The sequence below is a fragment of the Prinia subflava genome, chromosome 2 (assembly GCF_021018805.1).
Source record: "Prinia subflava isolate CZ2003 ecotype Zambia chromosome 2, Cam_Psub_1.2, whole genome shotgun sequence".
NCBI lineage: Eukaryota > Metazoa > Chordata > Aves > Passeriformes > Cisticolidae > Prinia > Prinia subflava.
In genome coordinates, this window is record NC_086248.1 from 18,694,553 (window position 1) to 18,711,093 (window position 16,541).

Here is a 16,541-nt window from a genome sequence, read left to right on the forward strand (position 1 = left end):
ATTTATTTTCTTGTTTTATACTACAAGTTCCTGATTTTTGCATAACTCTATGTCAGCAATTATGCACATTTAACACAGTGGAGTCTGTGTAAAGTTGCTGCTAAAACTATCTGTGGGAAGGAATAATGAAAGATAATTAATTAATAAACAAACCCAAACGTATGACGGGGCCTTGAGAAATATATCCTTATTATTGTACAATAAGATCAGCTAGGGACAAGAAACTGGAAACAGATACTCGTCTAGCCTTATTTTAAAAGTCTTCAGTGAAGATTCCATGACCTCCTTAAGTATCCTGTTCCAATATTTTATATCATTACCACAACATACATTTAAATCTTTTCCTTTGTGGTTTAAGGCTGCTACTTGTTGTCCCTGGGCAGGGAAGGCTCTTGGATAAATATGGAACATATATGTTTGTTCATTCTCTTTCAAATAATCCAAAGGGCAAACATGCTGTTTAAATATTCAGAACACAGATTATTCTCAGCTAATGGGTTAGTAAGTACTTCCCCAAAGATGTGATGATACCAATAGAAAAAGAGCAATTGGCATATATGGCAGAAGTCCTCCCCCACAAAAACTACAAAGATACATAAGATGTAATTCTAAATTTATTGCTGTGAAAAATGCCACTGGGGCTGAATTTTGCTGTAAATTTTTGTCCTATAAGGTTAATAAAAAGAAAGATCTATACCATGCTTATTTGATAAAATCTTAATCTTCCTCTCAAATTGTTTCATTTGGACTTTTTTTCCCTATAAGTATTTCCTTTCCTTCTATTTAAGTCTTGATGGTGAGTTTAGAATTAAAAAAGAAAGACGTGGGCATTTAAAATCACTCTTGCATGCCTTTTCTTTCAATTTTCATTCTGAAAGTTTTCTTAATATCTAATTTATTACACAATACCACCATTTTTAGTGTTTTGTGCTCTGAACATAAAAGATGACTATAAAGATATGCCAGTGTGAGGTTATTTCCTGAATATGATTACCTTTAAAGTGAATTTTAAATCCAAGAAATTACCATATTAATTAAAATATTTAAATATACCTTTACAAAACTTTATTGTGGTACATAGAAGAAAATAATAAAAGTGATAAACCTAAGTGATAAAACAGGATTAAAGTGTAGGTCATAATGCCAAGGATTTTTTATTCTCTTTATTGTAGACCTAAAATGCAATCTGGTTTCTGCATCTATTTATTCTGAATTACAAATTCTTTTGGCCAGATATTTAACACCCTGTTCTATGAATAAATTGCATGGTAAGTTGCTCGAGACTTTTGAGGTCATAATTCAAAGACCTGCAAAACTCAAGTAACTTGTAAAGCCCAACTACTATGAAGCAGTTAAGAGTATTTTCCAGCTGCATTTCATGATTTGATTTTTTTGAGCTACTTCAGACAGCATGATATCTGATGAGGAAAAGTTAGCTGTTATAATGTTCATCAGCACCTGAATTATTGTGTTGGTATCTGCACTGTTGTGAGCTTGTAAACAAGGCCAGATTTAGAACAGAATTATTTTTTAAATTTGTTTGGGAAAAAAATGGCATGTATTGGTTACATCTGTAATTCTAATAGTCCTGAGTAGTAAATAGCCGTTAAGGGCTGCTGCTTTGAGTTTTGTATATACTACTTAAACCATCTGAGTGGTATTCTTTCTCTCTTTATAATTTCACCCTGATTTGTGGCCCTGAAGAAGGGGTTGTGTGCCTCAATGTCTGTCTGCTTTTACCAATGTTTTTTTTTTCCTAAAATAAGAGATGCCTACAAATCTTGCCTTGTCAATGCCAAAGAAGTATGAGAGATTAATTTATTTGGAATATATAGAGGTATTTGGAAGATGCTCACAAGCCATAAAAACACAAGTAGAATTAAGAAAGTTAAAAAGGAAAAAAATCACTGCTGCCTGCAAAAGAAGTAGTGTTTGTAATTTTTTCTAAAATGAAAGCTGCCTCAGAGGTAGCAAACCCTATAGTTGTGCCTGGTTTTTCCCTTCATCCTCTTTCACTGCAGTGATCCCCACCTTGCCTTGCCCCTCCTGTGTGCTGCTGATCCTGGAAGATGGACGAGCAGAGCCCTGGCTCCTGGCAAGCTGTGCCTGCCCACCTCATGGCTGGGCCATGCCCAGTCCTTGTCCTGCTAGTCATTCCTCACTGAGGTCTCTCTTCTCTCTGCTGGCAAATACAATGAACCTTGCAGGAAAAATCCCCCTTTGAGATCTGTCTTTTTAATTTAGAAGAAATCACCCTGTATTTTTAAAGGAGAGATGAAAGCTGGCAGTCACAGCAAGGTGATGCAGTTCTTCAATTCTTCATGCTGACAAGACCATAATTTATGCTCAATATACTCTGTGGCCACACGTTGCACTGGCAGTAGGCAGGCTTGACCCTCTGATGTGCTTGATCACGCCTGTGCTGATTCATTGGCTTTTTCTGTGGTCCCCATTCACTGCTCCCTGGCATGGCTCACTGGCTCGTGCTTGTCCTGGGAGGCTGCCAGGCATGTGCCTGGCTTCCCTCTGCACGCGCCTTCCAGGGCTCCCCGCAAGGCCTTGGCCGGGATCTCCGCTCCTTCCCGCTTCTCTCCCTGCGCAGCCACCATCTGGCTCGGCACAGGCAAATCCCCATGTCCTCTTCGTGCTGAGGGCTTGATGTTTCAGGAGATACCGAGCTCTGCGTTGTTCTCACTGTTTTTAAATGACAGGCTTTTTTGTTCTTCAGACCGCAGTGATTCCTGTATACGTACATTCTCCAGAGATTCCTGAGTTTGTCAGAGGTCAAATAGGAAATTTCAAGAGTTTTGGGTATATTTGGATATAATCAGGATCCAAAATCTATAAATCATTTTCACAGTTTCTTGTGCCAGTCTTATCTATTACATTTTGTTTTCTCATCCGCGAGGTTAAGGAGTATCACTTCAAAATAGTCAATGCTGGAATGATCTTGGCTCTGCAGTCCATTTTCACAACAGTTACAGATTAATAGTCCAGTTGTCTTGTTATGTTAACTTTCTCAGTTTTACAGCATTAACAGCTCTGTAGGTTTATTGTGGTGTAATGTTAATAGCTCGCATAAGCACCAAGGGAGCATCAAACAGCACTAATTGCTAGGAAGCCCTTTGTCTAAAGTCAAATTAGTCAAACTTGGTTTATATTACAAATTTGGTTTTGAGAGCATTTACAGCTTTAAATGCCAGTGTTCATGGACTAGAGAAGGTTATTTCTCAGCATCTTTTGAAACTTTTACTCACGGAAATGAAAACATTTGCCCATGAAAATGTTAATCCGTTTTAAATGGTAAATGTTTTCTAAATAATCTCTAACATTTTTCCTATAGAAAAATAATAATTTTCTTTTTTCGATAATTTTTTTCAAGCATACATACAATGAACATCAGACTTGGCAAAACAGTGTTCAAAATATTATCTCTGAAATTGCCAAAGCAATGTTTGGGGTTTTTGCAATGTTTGGAGTTGTTACACACACACACTCAGTGTAGTGATCTGCAAACCCTTCTTTGTCATGTCTTTGATTTCTCAGATTCAAGTCTGAGATTCAGATGGTAACAGAAAAAAGCTGCTACATCACTATGGCCATTTAGATCTGTAAAGAGTATGGAAACAATAAATTCTTTAAAATATTTCACCAATTAAGAAAATTATTTCAGTTTTTTTCTTTTTGTTTAACATATTTTCAGGTATCTGCACTTTAATCAAATAGAAACGTTGGAACCTGAATCCTTTACTCATCTTCCAAAACTTGAAAGGCTGTAAGTTTGTTTTTCTTGGGGTAAGATTCAGAAGACAGCTTGCTTCCTTGTTTGAATTAAATCAAGCCTTTGAAACTAAGAAATAATATTTTTATCATTGCCATTGAATGTTTTTAATCCAATTTTTTTTACTGTAACTACTGCGTGCTCTTTCCAAGAACATTTTGGTGAGGCTTAGAGGCATGCACAAGTGAGCATTGCCTGTGGTTTATTTTTCTTAAACAAAACTATTTCCCAAAGATCTGTGATCAATGTTTGGCCTAAAATAAATGTTATGAAAAACTAGACAATTTATTTGGGACCTTCTTTTTTTTTTTTCTTTAATTTATTTTCTAATTTGAATGCTTATTAACTCCCTTCCTTGAAGTTACTTGTGGCCTCCTTTTCCTCATGTGAACATACCCAAGTACAGGGAGTACCCTTGGAGGTCACTTAAAAAATAGCAGACCATGAGTTGCTGAACAGGTTCAAATTTTTTTTTCTTAATTTTTCTTAGATTATTTTCTCTTGAAAACCTTCCAGAAGTATGTAAATGAAATGAATGCATCACAAAATCTGAATTATTACATCCATATTTCTGTGTTTTTAACAGGTTTTTGCATAACAACAGAATAGCTCATTTGATTCCTGGAACATTTAGTCACTTAGAATCTATGAAGAGACTGTAAGTAAATTGAATTATTATTGAACTAATGAAATCTTAACCCAATTAGACTGTATCTTCTCTTGCAATATTTATCTTCCTTGCGAATGTCTTTTATGGTGTAATTGCTTTAAATATTTTTTTTTTTCTTAACTGTGCTCCAGTTGTTTATGTGCATAGACTGAGAACATTGTTTTATATCTATTTTTTTAGTTACTGACTAAACTTTATTTCCTATATTGGGATTATTGCTAATCATAGTTTTATAGACTAAATAATATGTAGAGATTGTTTTTTGGGCAGTAAAAATAATACACGTTTTTCTAATAAAAACTGCCAGAATGCCTATAGGCAAGTAACCATCACCTGTATTGCATGTTGGCTGTTGTCTGTATTGACAGCTAGAGGCATTGCTCCATTTACAGAACCCTGTTGATGCTAGTAAAGGCTGAGCCCTGCTAACAGAGCTGTGGCTGCCCCTTGTTTGTGCAGGCGTTTGGACTCGAACGCTCTCCACTGCGACTGTGAGATCCTGTGGCTGGCGGAGCTGCTCAAGACGTACGCGGAGTCGGGGAACGCCCAGGCGGCCGCCACCTGCGAGTACCCCCGAAGGATCCAGGGGAGGTCAGTGGCCACCATAACGCCAGAGGAACTCAACTGTGGTGAGTGTGCCACTTCCTGATGGCTTATTTAATGGGTTGCACTTACCTAAACTGTGTTTTTGGGGAGAGTTGGAATTTATTGTTCTGTTTGTTAGCACTGACCACCTCTGGTTAATATTGGTTATTTCTAGAAGTCTCTGTGTGTTCCTTTTCTGGTTTTGTGTGCTTCTGACAGAATTGATTAATTTTGCCCTTCAGCCTATCTTTAATGAAACAAATATAACCACGTTTGAAATCTCGTCTTGAAGAACTAAAGGTGATTATCCTGAAGGAGTTTATTTTTCCCTTTTATATTTCAGTTCTGATCATAACAGGATTGTAAACTCGGGTCTCTGGTGTTGCATTAATATTATTTGGTGTAGTTTATTTCCTTCTCTATGAGGGAAAAGAAAGAAAGAAGCTTTACTGAATTGCTCCTGATGACACAATTCTTGCCTTTAAAATTTTTGTTGATGTAAGAATTGGGGTTGGGCCACTGAATTCTTTTTTTACTCAGCTATGATTAATAGGAGTGCCCCAGACAGGCATGGAAATCCTCTGCCACTGAGGACAAATGCATAAGCCCCTTTGTAATCCTTCTGTTTGTCTGTATTCCTTCACCCTAAGGGTGCAAAATCTTAGCCCCATGGGCACCCTGGGACTTGGCCCAGCATCTCTTGTGTTCTGAAATCAAAATGCAGATTTCTCATCAAGATATGGGCATTTGCCTGCCCACCCACATAATGAAGCCAAGGTATAAAATAAGTAAATTGTCCTTTTGGTTATGTGTTGGATATAATTCTGATCATGAGACCTATGATCATAAGGTTCTTGACAAAGATAGTACAAAGCAGATTTGGTGCAAGAATAATGCATATGGCATCCTACCAGCTCTTTGCACATCTAAGGAGCCTGAATATAGAAACTGCAGGAAGCAAGCTGTACAAATTATTCTGTGAGGCAGGTTAGGCACTGATACTTATCTAGAGGAAGTTATTTTAAATGGCACTTGCTGCTTTAGTTGTTCCTTCATAGGCAATTTCAGTCTCTGTTCAAATAAATAAAACAGCCTCTTTAGAACCTGATACAAATTTGCAGAATCTATTTCCAGTCTGCTGAAAGGTCCTAAGGAACAATGAAGGAGGTCAGAAATCCCACAGTCACTTTTGCACAGGGAGAAGTGCATTTAATCCTGACTAAGCATATACATATTTTAAGTCATAACATTTGTGAAAAATATTTTTTACAAGCTGTGTGGAGATATTTTTATTTACTAGTTTTTAGTAGTCTTAAAATAAGTAAGAGATCTTCGTATGTTTTATTGTTGATACAGAGAGGCCAAGAATTACATCAGAGCCTCAGGATGTGGATGTTACCTCAGGGAATACAGTGTACTTCACTTGCAGGGCTGAAGGCAATCCTAAACCAGAAATTATCTGGCTTCGAAACAAGTAAGTTTAAAAGAGGAAGAGAGAAACTTGATGTAAGTACATTTGTGTATATGTGTACATCTCTGGGTGCATATCCATGTGATGTATATGGCTATATATGAAATAGTTACAGCAAAAACATGCTGTAATTAAGATAAGCATATGAATTAATGATGGCCCATATCTTTTATTAGTAATTCTAAACATTTAAGAGCTGGTAACTAGAAAGTGTTATTACTCTAGTACTATTTATAAGATGTTCAGCTGTAGTATAGCTGCAAAGCTGCTCACACCTGTAATACCAAATCCTTTATATGTAAGTACTAGGCAGTCCAATGTGGACATGTTGCATGTACAGTCTGCAGATTACTTAGCATTTGCATAAGTTTTGGGGCAGAGCAAAAGATACTTTATTTAAGAACTGCAGCTGGATACAATTAAAGTTTCAGACAACTCTTTCTGGGGCCCTAGCTCCTCAGAGGTAGCTTTCCTCCAAGGTGTAGCTCTGTCCCAGGAGAGGAGAGTCATATTTGTTTCCAGCCTCTTCAAACCAGAACATGGAGGGCAGGCAAGTCTTTATATCATAAGATTGTAGTGTAATTCAGGTTGGAGGAGGTCTCCATGGTTGGAGGAGATCTCCATTGCAGCCTTCTGTTCACAGCAGGATGATACCAGCTTGCTTTGTCCTTTATGGGTCTTGAAAGCCTCTAAGGGTGGAGATAGCACAAGTTGTCTGGGCAACCTGCTGCATCTCTTTCCCTCACCACTTAGAAGATGAGGGAAGGTTCTATAAAGGACGGCTATCTTTCAGCAGCCCAAGGGCCAGCCTGTTGCAGAGTGGCTGCTCAGGCTGTGCCCAGAGCCTGGCTCCCTCCAGCTATACTGGGCACAGCACATCTGAACCAGCCTTGTGCCAGCACATCACCCCCTTTAACTGGTGTGAACTTACACACTTGTGAATGGGCACATGAACTGTGAGTCTGCCATCAGCAAATGGTAAATACTTCGGAGGAATGGAATACTTTGGCTTAATAATGCTCTTATACAAATGGAGAACCTGACCTGGAATATAAATTCCCTTACAGTTTATATAAAGCATTTTAGTTTGTTAGTTGCTGATGAAATGGCATGGTTTAGAGTCCTGGTTCTATATCTTTCTGCTGATATCAGTAAGAACTTCTCGTGCAGTAAAGGTACAGCATTTATGGAGTATGTCAAGAACAGAGCCTTGAACTTGAATGGTATAATTATTTCTTTAAATTTTTCTCTGGCTCATGTATTTCTAATACACAAAGAAAACATATTCAGAATACATGCATGAATTTTAAGAAACTTGAGCTTGGGGTGAGGGATTATTGACTCTGGCTCGTTTCCTGGCTGCATGAATGAGAGCAACGCTCTTTGCAAAGTAGTTGAATATGGCAAGATTTCAGTCAAAAGCCATCAACCTGTTGAGCAGCAGTATGTTGAATAGATCAGTAGGCTGGGTTTTGTACATAAGTGGTGTGATCTCATCACTCCTCTGGGCTTTCTTCATCATGTAGTGAGGGGTGAACTGAGAAACAGTTCCTTTAATAAAACCCCTTAAGACTTCTTAGGTTACATCACAGAAATTCATCCATGACCTAACTTGAAGATCCGACCTTAACTTAAATCAGTGTAGCTTTTAAACCAGTAGAAATTATAACCACGTTCAGTAGTACTCCTTGAACAATCCAGGCAGAGGCTGGCACAAAGATGATTTTATAGCAACTAACCTCGCTCCTAGTAGGAAGTATCTTGAATATTGAACTTGCATGACATACTTCCAGTAGAAACAGTATTAATTGTTTTGCCAACTGTAACAGCCTTTTAAAGACCAGGTATGTGTATTAGTTCACTGCATTTTGCCTGTAAGCTTTTTCTCATAAAATTATTTTAACTTTTCATTTTGAAGATACATTACTTGCATAAGCAAAATACTTTCATGATTTGTTTTTCTTCTTCTCTTTAGGAGAAAATTTAGAGTTATTTTTAAGAAAGTAAAACTTTTTCCTCCCACAAGTTATTTTGGGTAATTTATCTCCTGGGTTTTATTATTTGACACTTTTCTGCACTTGTGATTTAAAGGTTTAATTCTAGCAGATCCTTTTCTTCTCAGTAATGAGCTCAGTATGAAAGAAGATTCCCGTCTAAACTTGCTAGATGATGGCACGTTGATGATTCAGAATACTCAAGAAACAGACCAAGGCATTTACCAATGCATGGCAAAAAATGTGGCTGGAGAAGTGAAAACTCAGGAAGTTACTCTTAGATACTTTGAATCACCAGGTAAAGAACATTAAGTCTGAATTTTGCATTCAGACAGAGAGTTGTTTTGATAATAAGATTACTAAAAATTAAAATGCTTTGGCGCTTGATGTGTAGATTTGTTGGGCTTGGGCATCTTTAGGGCGTAGATCATGAAGCTGTAATATCCCTAGAACAAAAATGCAACTCAGCTGGTTAATAAACATGTTTATTGTAATATGCAATTTTGATAATAGTCTCGTAGGCTGTAGAAGGGTTAGGGAAAGAGACTTTACATTGCAACATTGCTCAATGCAGTAACATTCTCTCTGGATACTGAAAACCACAAGCTGCTGAGCAGGCCATGCATGGAAGCTTTGGCACACCCTGTGCAGCCATCCTTGCTCAAGAACCTCTTAGCTCTGTCTAGCCAAGGCCTCATATTTGCAGGGACAAAATTCCTGTCCAGGACTGTAATGTTTTTAAAACACAGACTTTGCTATGAGAACATTTTGTTTTGACGCACAGCATCAGGTAAACTTAAAATGTCACTGCAAATTACTCATGTACTTGAGAAAAGTTACTTAAAATGTAGCTTAATTGGTTTTGGCACTTAGACAATTTTTTAGCCTGTTTGTGTTTTGGGTTTCAATGTCCATGCCTCTGAGGAGACCTTTATAAAGATCAGCATAGAAGAGCAAAATGTTTGAAAATTGTTTTAATGGGAGTTGAGAAAAAAAATCAGAGCAATTGTAAGCTTTTGTTTTTATCTATTGATGTCTGCAGTTAGATTAGACTTAAAGCAAGGCAGAGTTTGCTCCAAGAGGTATGTTGGGACACTGCTATTAACACCACCTCCCAGTGTCCCCAGTTATAGACTGTATTTGTCTAAATTAGAGTTGTGTGAGCTAAAAGCTGCATTTTGACATTGCTATTTTCTCACAGCCCGGCCAAGTTTTGTGATTCATCCACAAAATACCGAAGTGCTGGTTGGAGAGAGTGTTACCTTGGAGTGCAGTGCAACTGGGCACCCTCAGCCACGAATTACGTGGACCAAAGGCGACAGAACCCCTCTGCCAAGTGACCCTCGGGTCACAATCACTCCCTCAGGGGGACTTTACATACAGAATGTAAAGCAGGAGGACAGTGGCGAGTACACCTGTTTTGCAACTAACAGCATAGATAACATCCATGCAACTGCATACATCATAGTCCAAGGTAAATAATGTCAAACTAGGAGAGACATATTACTTGAAATTGTGTGGATTGTCTTTTCTTCTGAGTTGACAGAGCCAAACTAAAAACGTAGGAGTTTTTATTCTAATTGCACGATCAAAGTCCATAGTGAAGTTGCTATACATTTCACACAGAGTAAGACATTCCATGCTATTTTCCTGAAAATTAGATTTCATTGATTATTATCAGAAGTTTAATGTTTTCAAATGTTAACTTCTTATGTTTTGTTTGCATGGAGGAACAAACAAGCAGTGTCAAGTTTTTGAATGATTAATGGCAGCAATGCTAGAGATTAGAATCTGTGCCTAGAGAACTAGAAATGGAATTTTGAATACAGATCTGTGCCATTTATCTTTTGTAGATACTTCAGTGAATGTGGAAATGTTTTCTGCTGAATTTGGTAGAAACTATCATTCTGCCAGCTGAGACGTTTGCACAGCTTTTCAGCAAAGCAAGAGTCAAAGTACTCTAACTTGTGATTGCAATAATTTTGATATTGTATATCAATAGTGTGATTCTAAAGTATTTGAGATTAGCTATCAAAAGTCTCCTGTATATAATATTATATATATATATATATATATATATAATATTTTTTGCAAAGACTTTCATGCTGGAACTTTTATTTCCAAAATACTTTAAGTCACCTTTAAATTTGTTTGCTTCTGTTCTCATGTTAAAATCTTTAGTTGGCAAACAGTTAAGATTGTAAATGCCTTCTTAATGAGTTCTAAAGCTATACAAAACAACTTGTCTCTGTGGTTTGTTCATTTATTATTTACCAGTGGATAATTCTGTTTTGAGAGCTGAACAAATACTTCTCACACTGGTAGTGCACAGTGTTACTGCAGAATCTAGCCCAGGCTCCACTCACTGCTTTCATGGAAGAAAACAAGTAGCTCAAGAAGGTTTTGATTACATTACATTTTCTTCAGAATTTAACAGGGAAGTTTTGAGAGAAAGAGAAGTTAGTATTTTTAATCAAGGGAAGACTCTACATCAATCTGATTCTACAAGTCTTACTGTATCTCTTATTTTGTATCTGTGACAGTAGATCCCACATGCCTTCACTGACATCAGGGCCAGGTTTTGAGAGAGATGTTCCTTTTGCATGAGTGGCTGCCCTCTCTTTTCTCTAGGGGTCACAATATAAAAGAATTCCATTAGCATCTCTCTTCCCACCAATATGAGCTATTTCAACTCACACAGGAAATAATATGTCATTTAGTCATGCATTTTTCAATTTTGTTTTTAATGGCTTTACCTCCTCTTCTGTAGCTCTACCTCAGTTTACTGTCACTCCACAAGACAAAACAGTGATTGAGGGACAAACTGTTGACTTCCCTTGTGAAGCACAAGGTTATCCCCAGCCTGTTATTGCCTGGACTAAAGGAGGTAAGTGTGTTCTATTCTTACTTTTAAACTACTAGGATAGTTCAGCAGTCATATTGGAATCACTTCTTTATTGAAAGGAACTGCATATATTTGTTTAGATGCTTCAGTCTCTGAAGGAAAAAGAGTTCATCTCTTTCTGCTTTAGCTGGAAAAGGCAAGGTGTCCCACAGGAGCTAGCTACCCAAGCATTTTTCATTATTAAGTAAAAAAGAGTCACTAAAATATATGTGTCCATAATAGATTTCTAATAATAAATAAGAAATATGAGGCAGATGACATGTAGCAGTATGTATCACTGCTGCTGTACTGCAGAAGAAATGGAGATGGCTGTCATTAACTGGAGGTCTGAAATTAGATGGGATGTGCTCTCTTCAGAAACTAGAAGAGTCCAGCCTGTAACTGGCATCAGTGTAGCAGCATCTCTGTCACTTAATGTACATTGACAGAAACAACAGGGTGCACTCTGCTGACTGTTTTATCAAGTTATGGCTCTAAAGGCATCAAGCCAAATCCAGTAGGAAGAAATACTATAGTGGATGTTTTATTGGTAGGCAAATTCCTGGTTGATTCAAGTGAAGAAACTCTAGCAGGCTAAATAACTCTAAGGAAATTCTCAATTATGGTACATAAAGCAGATTCTTAACGAACTGTTCATCATTTTGATGCTGATAACGTCCCTGTTTCTCCCTCTACTTAGACTGCTCCAATCAAATGAAATGTCCAGAAAGGGTACAGACACTGATGTGCGTTCATTCTTCTTATATTCCATTTTTTTCAGGGCCATGTGTATTTCTCTGTGGATTATCTAGGCCTAGGCAAAAGAGATAAATTGTGTCTTACACATATGGCAATAGTATGACATGAACAGTAACACATGTTGGTGTTTTTATGCCTTCTCATTTGGATGCTTCAGCATGCTCCTTAAATGAAAATACTTATTTCTACCACAAACAGAGAAAAGATTCAAATTATGATTGTGTGCATATGTGTAATTTGTTTGCTTTTCATATTTATCTTCTTAGAAGTGAAAGTTTCAAACTTTTTTCATGTTTGTTTTTTATTTTTTTTAAGAAACTTTAATATTTTCCAGTGTTTTATCAAATTTAAAACCTTCTTAGTTTTGCTTTTTCTGACACAAAGGGACTTTGTTGCTATAAAGAGCAAATGATGTTGTTGTGTGTTTCAGGAGGCCAGTTGTCTGTTGACAGGAGACACTTAGTTCTGTCCTCTGGAACACTGAGGATTTCCAGGGTGGCTCTGCATGACCAGGGACAGTATGAATGCCAGGCTGTCAACATTATTGGATCTCAGCGAATCATTGTCTACCTGACTGTTCAGCCTAGAGGTACAGCCCATGTGCAGCTGCTGGGAAGAAAAGAAAGAAAAAAAAAGAAAAAAATTAACCTTACACTAAAATACACAGTACCATGTGTGATTGTTTCTGAGTATATCTCCTTTTAGATCCCAGGTGGTTTCCAATAAATAACATGTCTAGATGCTTACCAGTATTTGTGCAGGATATCATTCCATTAGAACAGTCTGTCTTCTGGGAAAGAGGTTTATATGATTTACTATTTTTCTTTTGGTGAGAAGTGGAGGTTTCCTTTGAAGATGACAGTACTTCTATGCTTTGGAAAATATTTTGTGAAAAGTCTAGTTTCCAATGAGGCTCTATGATGTTAGTTAAATGATGTTATTAACATAATGTTTCATGTCCAGAAACAGAACACTTTATTTTACAGAAACAACTTCACAAAGAAAAGTCATTCCTTATACTGAGCATAAACTGACACCAAAGAAAGTCCTAAAACACAAACAACCCCAAACTCCATTTTTATGTGTTTTTTTTAATGAAATTCTAAGTAAATTACTTCTAGGATAAATTATAAACATATTACCATTCATAATTTATTTAAGTACTTTGTTTAACTGAATTCAAGGAGATAAAGCATGTAATTCAAAGCATTTTTTTAACTGACCTAATTTAAAACTGTGTATTAGAAAAAGGGGCTCAAATGAGCTTAGAAGTTTATCAGAAAAAAAAAATCTATTGATTTTTTCTTAATTAAAAGTAGTACTAGGAGATGGATTTGTCAAAATTAGAATTTTTTTAACCTATATAAAATGTTGATTAAAATTATATAAAAGAAGTATCAGTTTAAAAAGGTTTAATAACTTTCCAGCTGTTTTATATTCCACTGGACTTGAGTAAAGTTTAATAAACCAATTTTTGTGCAACTCAGGTTGCAAAATTCAGTCACCAAAAGATAGCAAATATAAGATTGAAGGCTGAATATATAGCCTGAAATTGGAGCTCTCCACAGATTATTTGCAATGCTGTTTTCAATTGTGCAAGAAGAGAATGTTTTTTCTTCTGGGCTTTTAACAAAAGGACTGTTCATCTGAGGAATGTCTAGTCATTGGTCACTGTGGTTAAATCAGTGTTAATGAATACAGATTTGTGGTCCAGGTCTGTTTGCTGGCATGACTCAGCTCACAGAGCCAGACTCTTACCTCCCAGTGCTGGACACCTCCCTCTGGATACCTTATTTGAACTGGTTTTTGGTCCTTTACAGCCATTTGTGTGCAGTTTACAGTAGGGCCAGATTTGGTTGGTAGTATAAATTACTGCAGTGGAGCCAATACTTCTCTGTAAAAGCACAGCCCTTCACCCTCTCCCACTCCCCCGCAAATATCAGTGTCATCACATCAGTAACATAGCAGAAATAGAATTCCTAATGTCTTCATAATATTGTATGTGCGTCTCATGACGATATCTGAGTGCCAGGCATCAATTTGGATTTGAAGAAAATTAGAGTTTAAAATCACATGAATTTTATTCACAGTGGATTTAGGTAACAGTGTTCTCTGGCCTGAGAATTGAAGGTGTTTTTTGATGTTTTAAGGGCTGAGACTCATGGGTGTCATGGAGGTAGGAGCTCTCAGTGCCTCAGCCAGTCAGGCTGAGAGACTCAGTTGAATGAGTTGTGGAAGGTTTTGCTCTTGTCATCTAAGAAATTGCAGTTGTTGCTACTTAAAAAAATTAAAACAAACAAAAATATGACAGAATTTAAAGCAATATTCATTCTGATGATTTTGTACAGATTTAGGTATAAACAGAAATATTTTTCAGACCTCTAAATTCATGGATCGTAAGTGGTTTTGACAACTACTAGCCTATTATGCTAGAAGTTAAGAGTACTTTAAAATCACCTTGAAGCAGACATCATGAATAAGGTCATAGAATTGTTAAGGTTGGAAAAGACCTTTCATCAAGTCCAGCTGTCAGTGTAGCACAACCACCATGTAAACTATGTCCTTAAGTGCCATATCCACACATTTTTGAGCCCTTCCTGGGATGGTGACTATGCAACTTCCCTGGGCAGTCTGATCCAGTGCTTGACAACCCTTTCTATGCAAAAATTTTTCCATATATCTGATCTAAACCTCCTCTGGAACAACTTAAGGGCATTTCATCTTGTCCTGTCTCTTCTTACCAGCCCTTCTCTGGACATGCTCCAGCACCACAATGGTTTTTATGTAGTGAGGAGCCCACAACTGGACACAGGACTTGAGGTGTGGCCTCACCAGTGCTGAGTACAGGGGGACAATCTCTGCCCTGCTCCTGCTGGCCACACCATTGCTGATACAGGCCAGGATGCCATCGGCCTTCTTGGTCACCTGGGCACAGGCTGGCTCACGTTCAGCTGCTGTCACCAGCACCTCCAAGTCCTTTTCCACAGGGCAGCTTTCCAGCCCTCAGCACTGCAGGGGGTTGTTGTGATCCAAGGGCAGCACCTGGCTCTTGGCCTTGTTTTACCTCATACAATTGGCCTCAGCCCATCTATTCAGCCTGTCCAGCTCCCTCTGTAGAGTCTTTCTACTCTCCAACAGATCAACATTCCCACCCAACTGGGTGTTGTCTATGGCCTTGCTAAGGGTGCACTTATTCCTCTCATCCTGGTTATTGATGAAAATATTAAACAGGGCTGGCCCCAATACCGAGTCCTGGGGAACATCACTTGTGACTGGCCACCAACTGGATGTAACTCCATTCACTACTGTCTCTGGGCCTGACCATCCAGCCAGTTTTTATCCAGTAAAGAATATACATCCACACTATAGAAAACTAGTTTCTTCAAAGAGAAAGGAATTTAATCCCTAAAAGAAAGTTATAAGCATCTAAAAGCATGCAAATAGAATCATGTAACAGATTAAGAAATGTTCAATAACTGATAAAAACAGAATGCTGACCTATTTTTTGATCATGTTTTGCACAAGTTGTATTTCATACTTCATCAGTGTATCATTTGGCTTTTTTAGTGACTCCTGTATTTGCCAGTGTTCCCAGTGACATGACAGTGGAGGTTGGCACAAATGTGCAGATCCCATGCAGTGCTCAAGGAGAGCCGGAGCCAGTCATTACATGGAATAAGGTATACATATTCAGTTATTACAGAAAGCCTTTCCATCTCTTCACAATTAATTATTGAAAGTGCACACTGTCAACTTACTGCTTCCTGTGGTGTCTGAAAACATTACTCGAAGTCCAGTCAGTAAGTATTTAATACAGAGCATGTATATAGATACTAAACCTGAATTTATTATAGATAAATATACATATGTAGTTATGCAAATGATTATGCAAACCAGCTAAAATTAATAATGTATGCCTTAAAATGTCTGTATTTAGTGACAGTTCTGTGTGAATATCCTATTAATATTCACACTTTCAATGATATTATAGATATAAACCAATAAGAAATGGTGTACTGGAGCCTTTTGCTACTGCTAAGTTGAGACCAACCAGGACAGGCTTTGGTAACTTACTGTTAACCTCTCTTTCTGGCTTTGATTTCCATTGATGTAACAATTGCTATATCAAAATATAGAGTATCAGCAGAATTACCAGCGAATTAAAGAGTTGCTGAGATTGATATTCAATTTTTCTGATTATATTCTTCTCTTCAATTAGTGAGTATTAGAAATTTACTTTAATGAACCTTAAATAGCTTCTAAATGTATAGCACATGAAGAACTGATATGCATAATGCTCTTGAGATCTATTTCAGTTCGTTAATTTTGAGAAAACTAAAATATCTATGTTCTCAAGTGGTGGTATCTTATTTTTGGGTCATAGATTTTATGTGGTG

General features: G+C 37.3%; 1 protein-coding gene across 3 annotated transcripts in view; it reads left to right on the plus strand.

Moving 5' to 3' along the window:
- The window catches only part of PXDN (peroxidasin), an 85,900-nt gene that overhangs the window by 41,143 nt on the left and 28,216 nt on the right, over window positions 1-16,541 (plus strand). For all 3 annotated transcript variants that reach the window (XM_063389284.1, XM_063389279.1, XM_063389282.1), the window contains 9 exons: window positions 3,704-3,775; window positions 4,368-4,439; window positions 4,911-5,080; window positions 6,393-6,510; window positions 8,630-8,799; window positions 9,703-9,975; window positions 11,272-11,388; window positions 12,575-12,733; window positions 15,712-15,824. In XM_063389284.1, coding sequence (XP_063245354.1) covers window positions 3,704-3,775; window positions 4,368-4,439; window positions 4,911-5,080; window positions 6,393-6,510; window positions 8,630-8,799; window positions 9,703-9,975; window positions 11,272-11,388; window positions 12,575-12,733; window positions 15,712-15,824 — 1,264 coding nt within the window. The remainder of the gene's footprint in view (window positions 1-3,703; window positions 3,776-4,367; window positions 4,440-4,910; window positions 5,081-6,392; window positions 6,511-8,629; window positions 8,800-9,702; window positions 9,976-11,271; window positions 11,389-12,574; window positions 12,734-15,711; window positions 15,825-16,541) is intronic.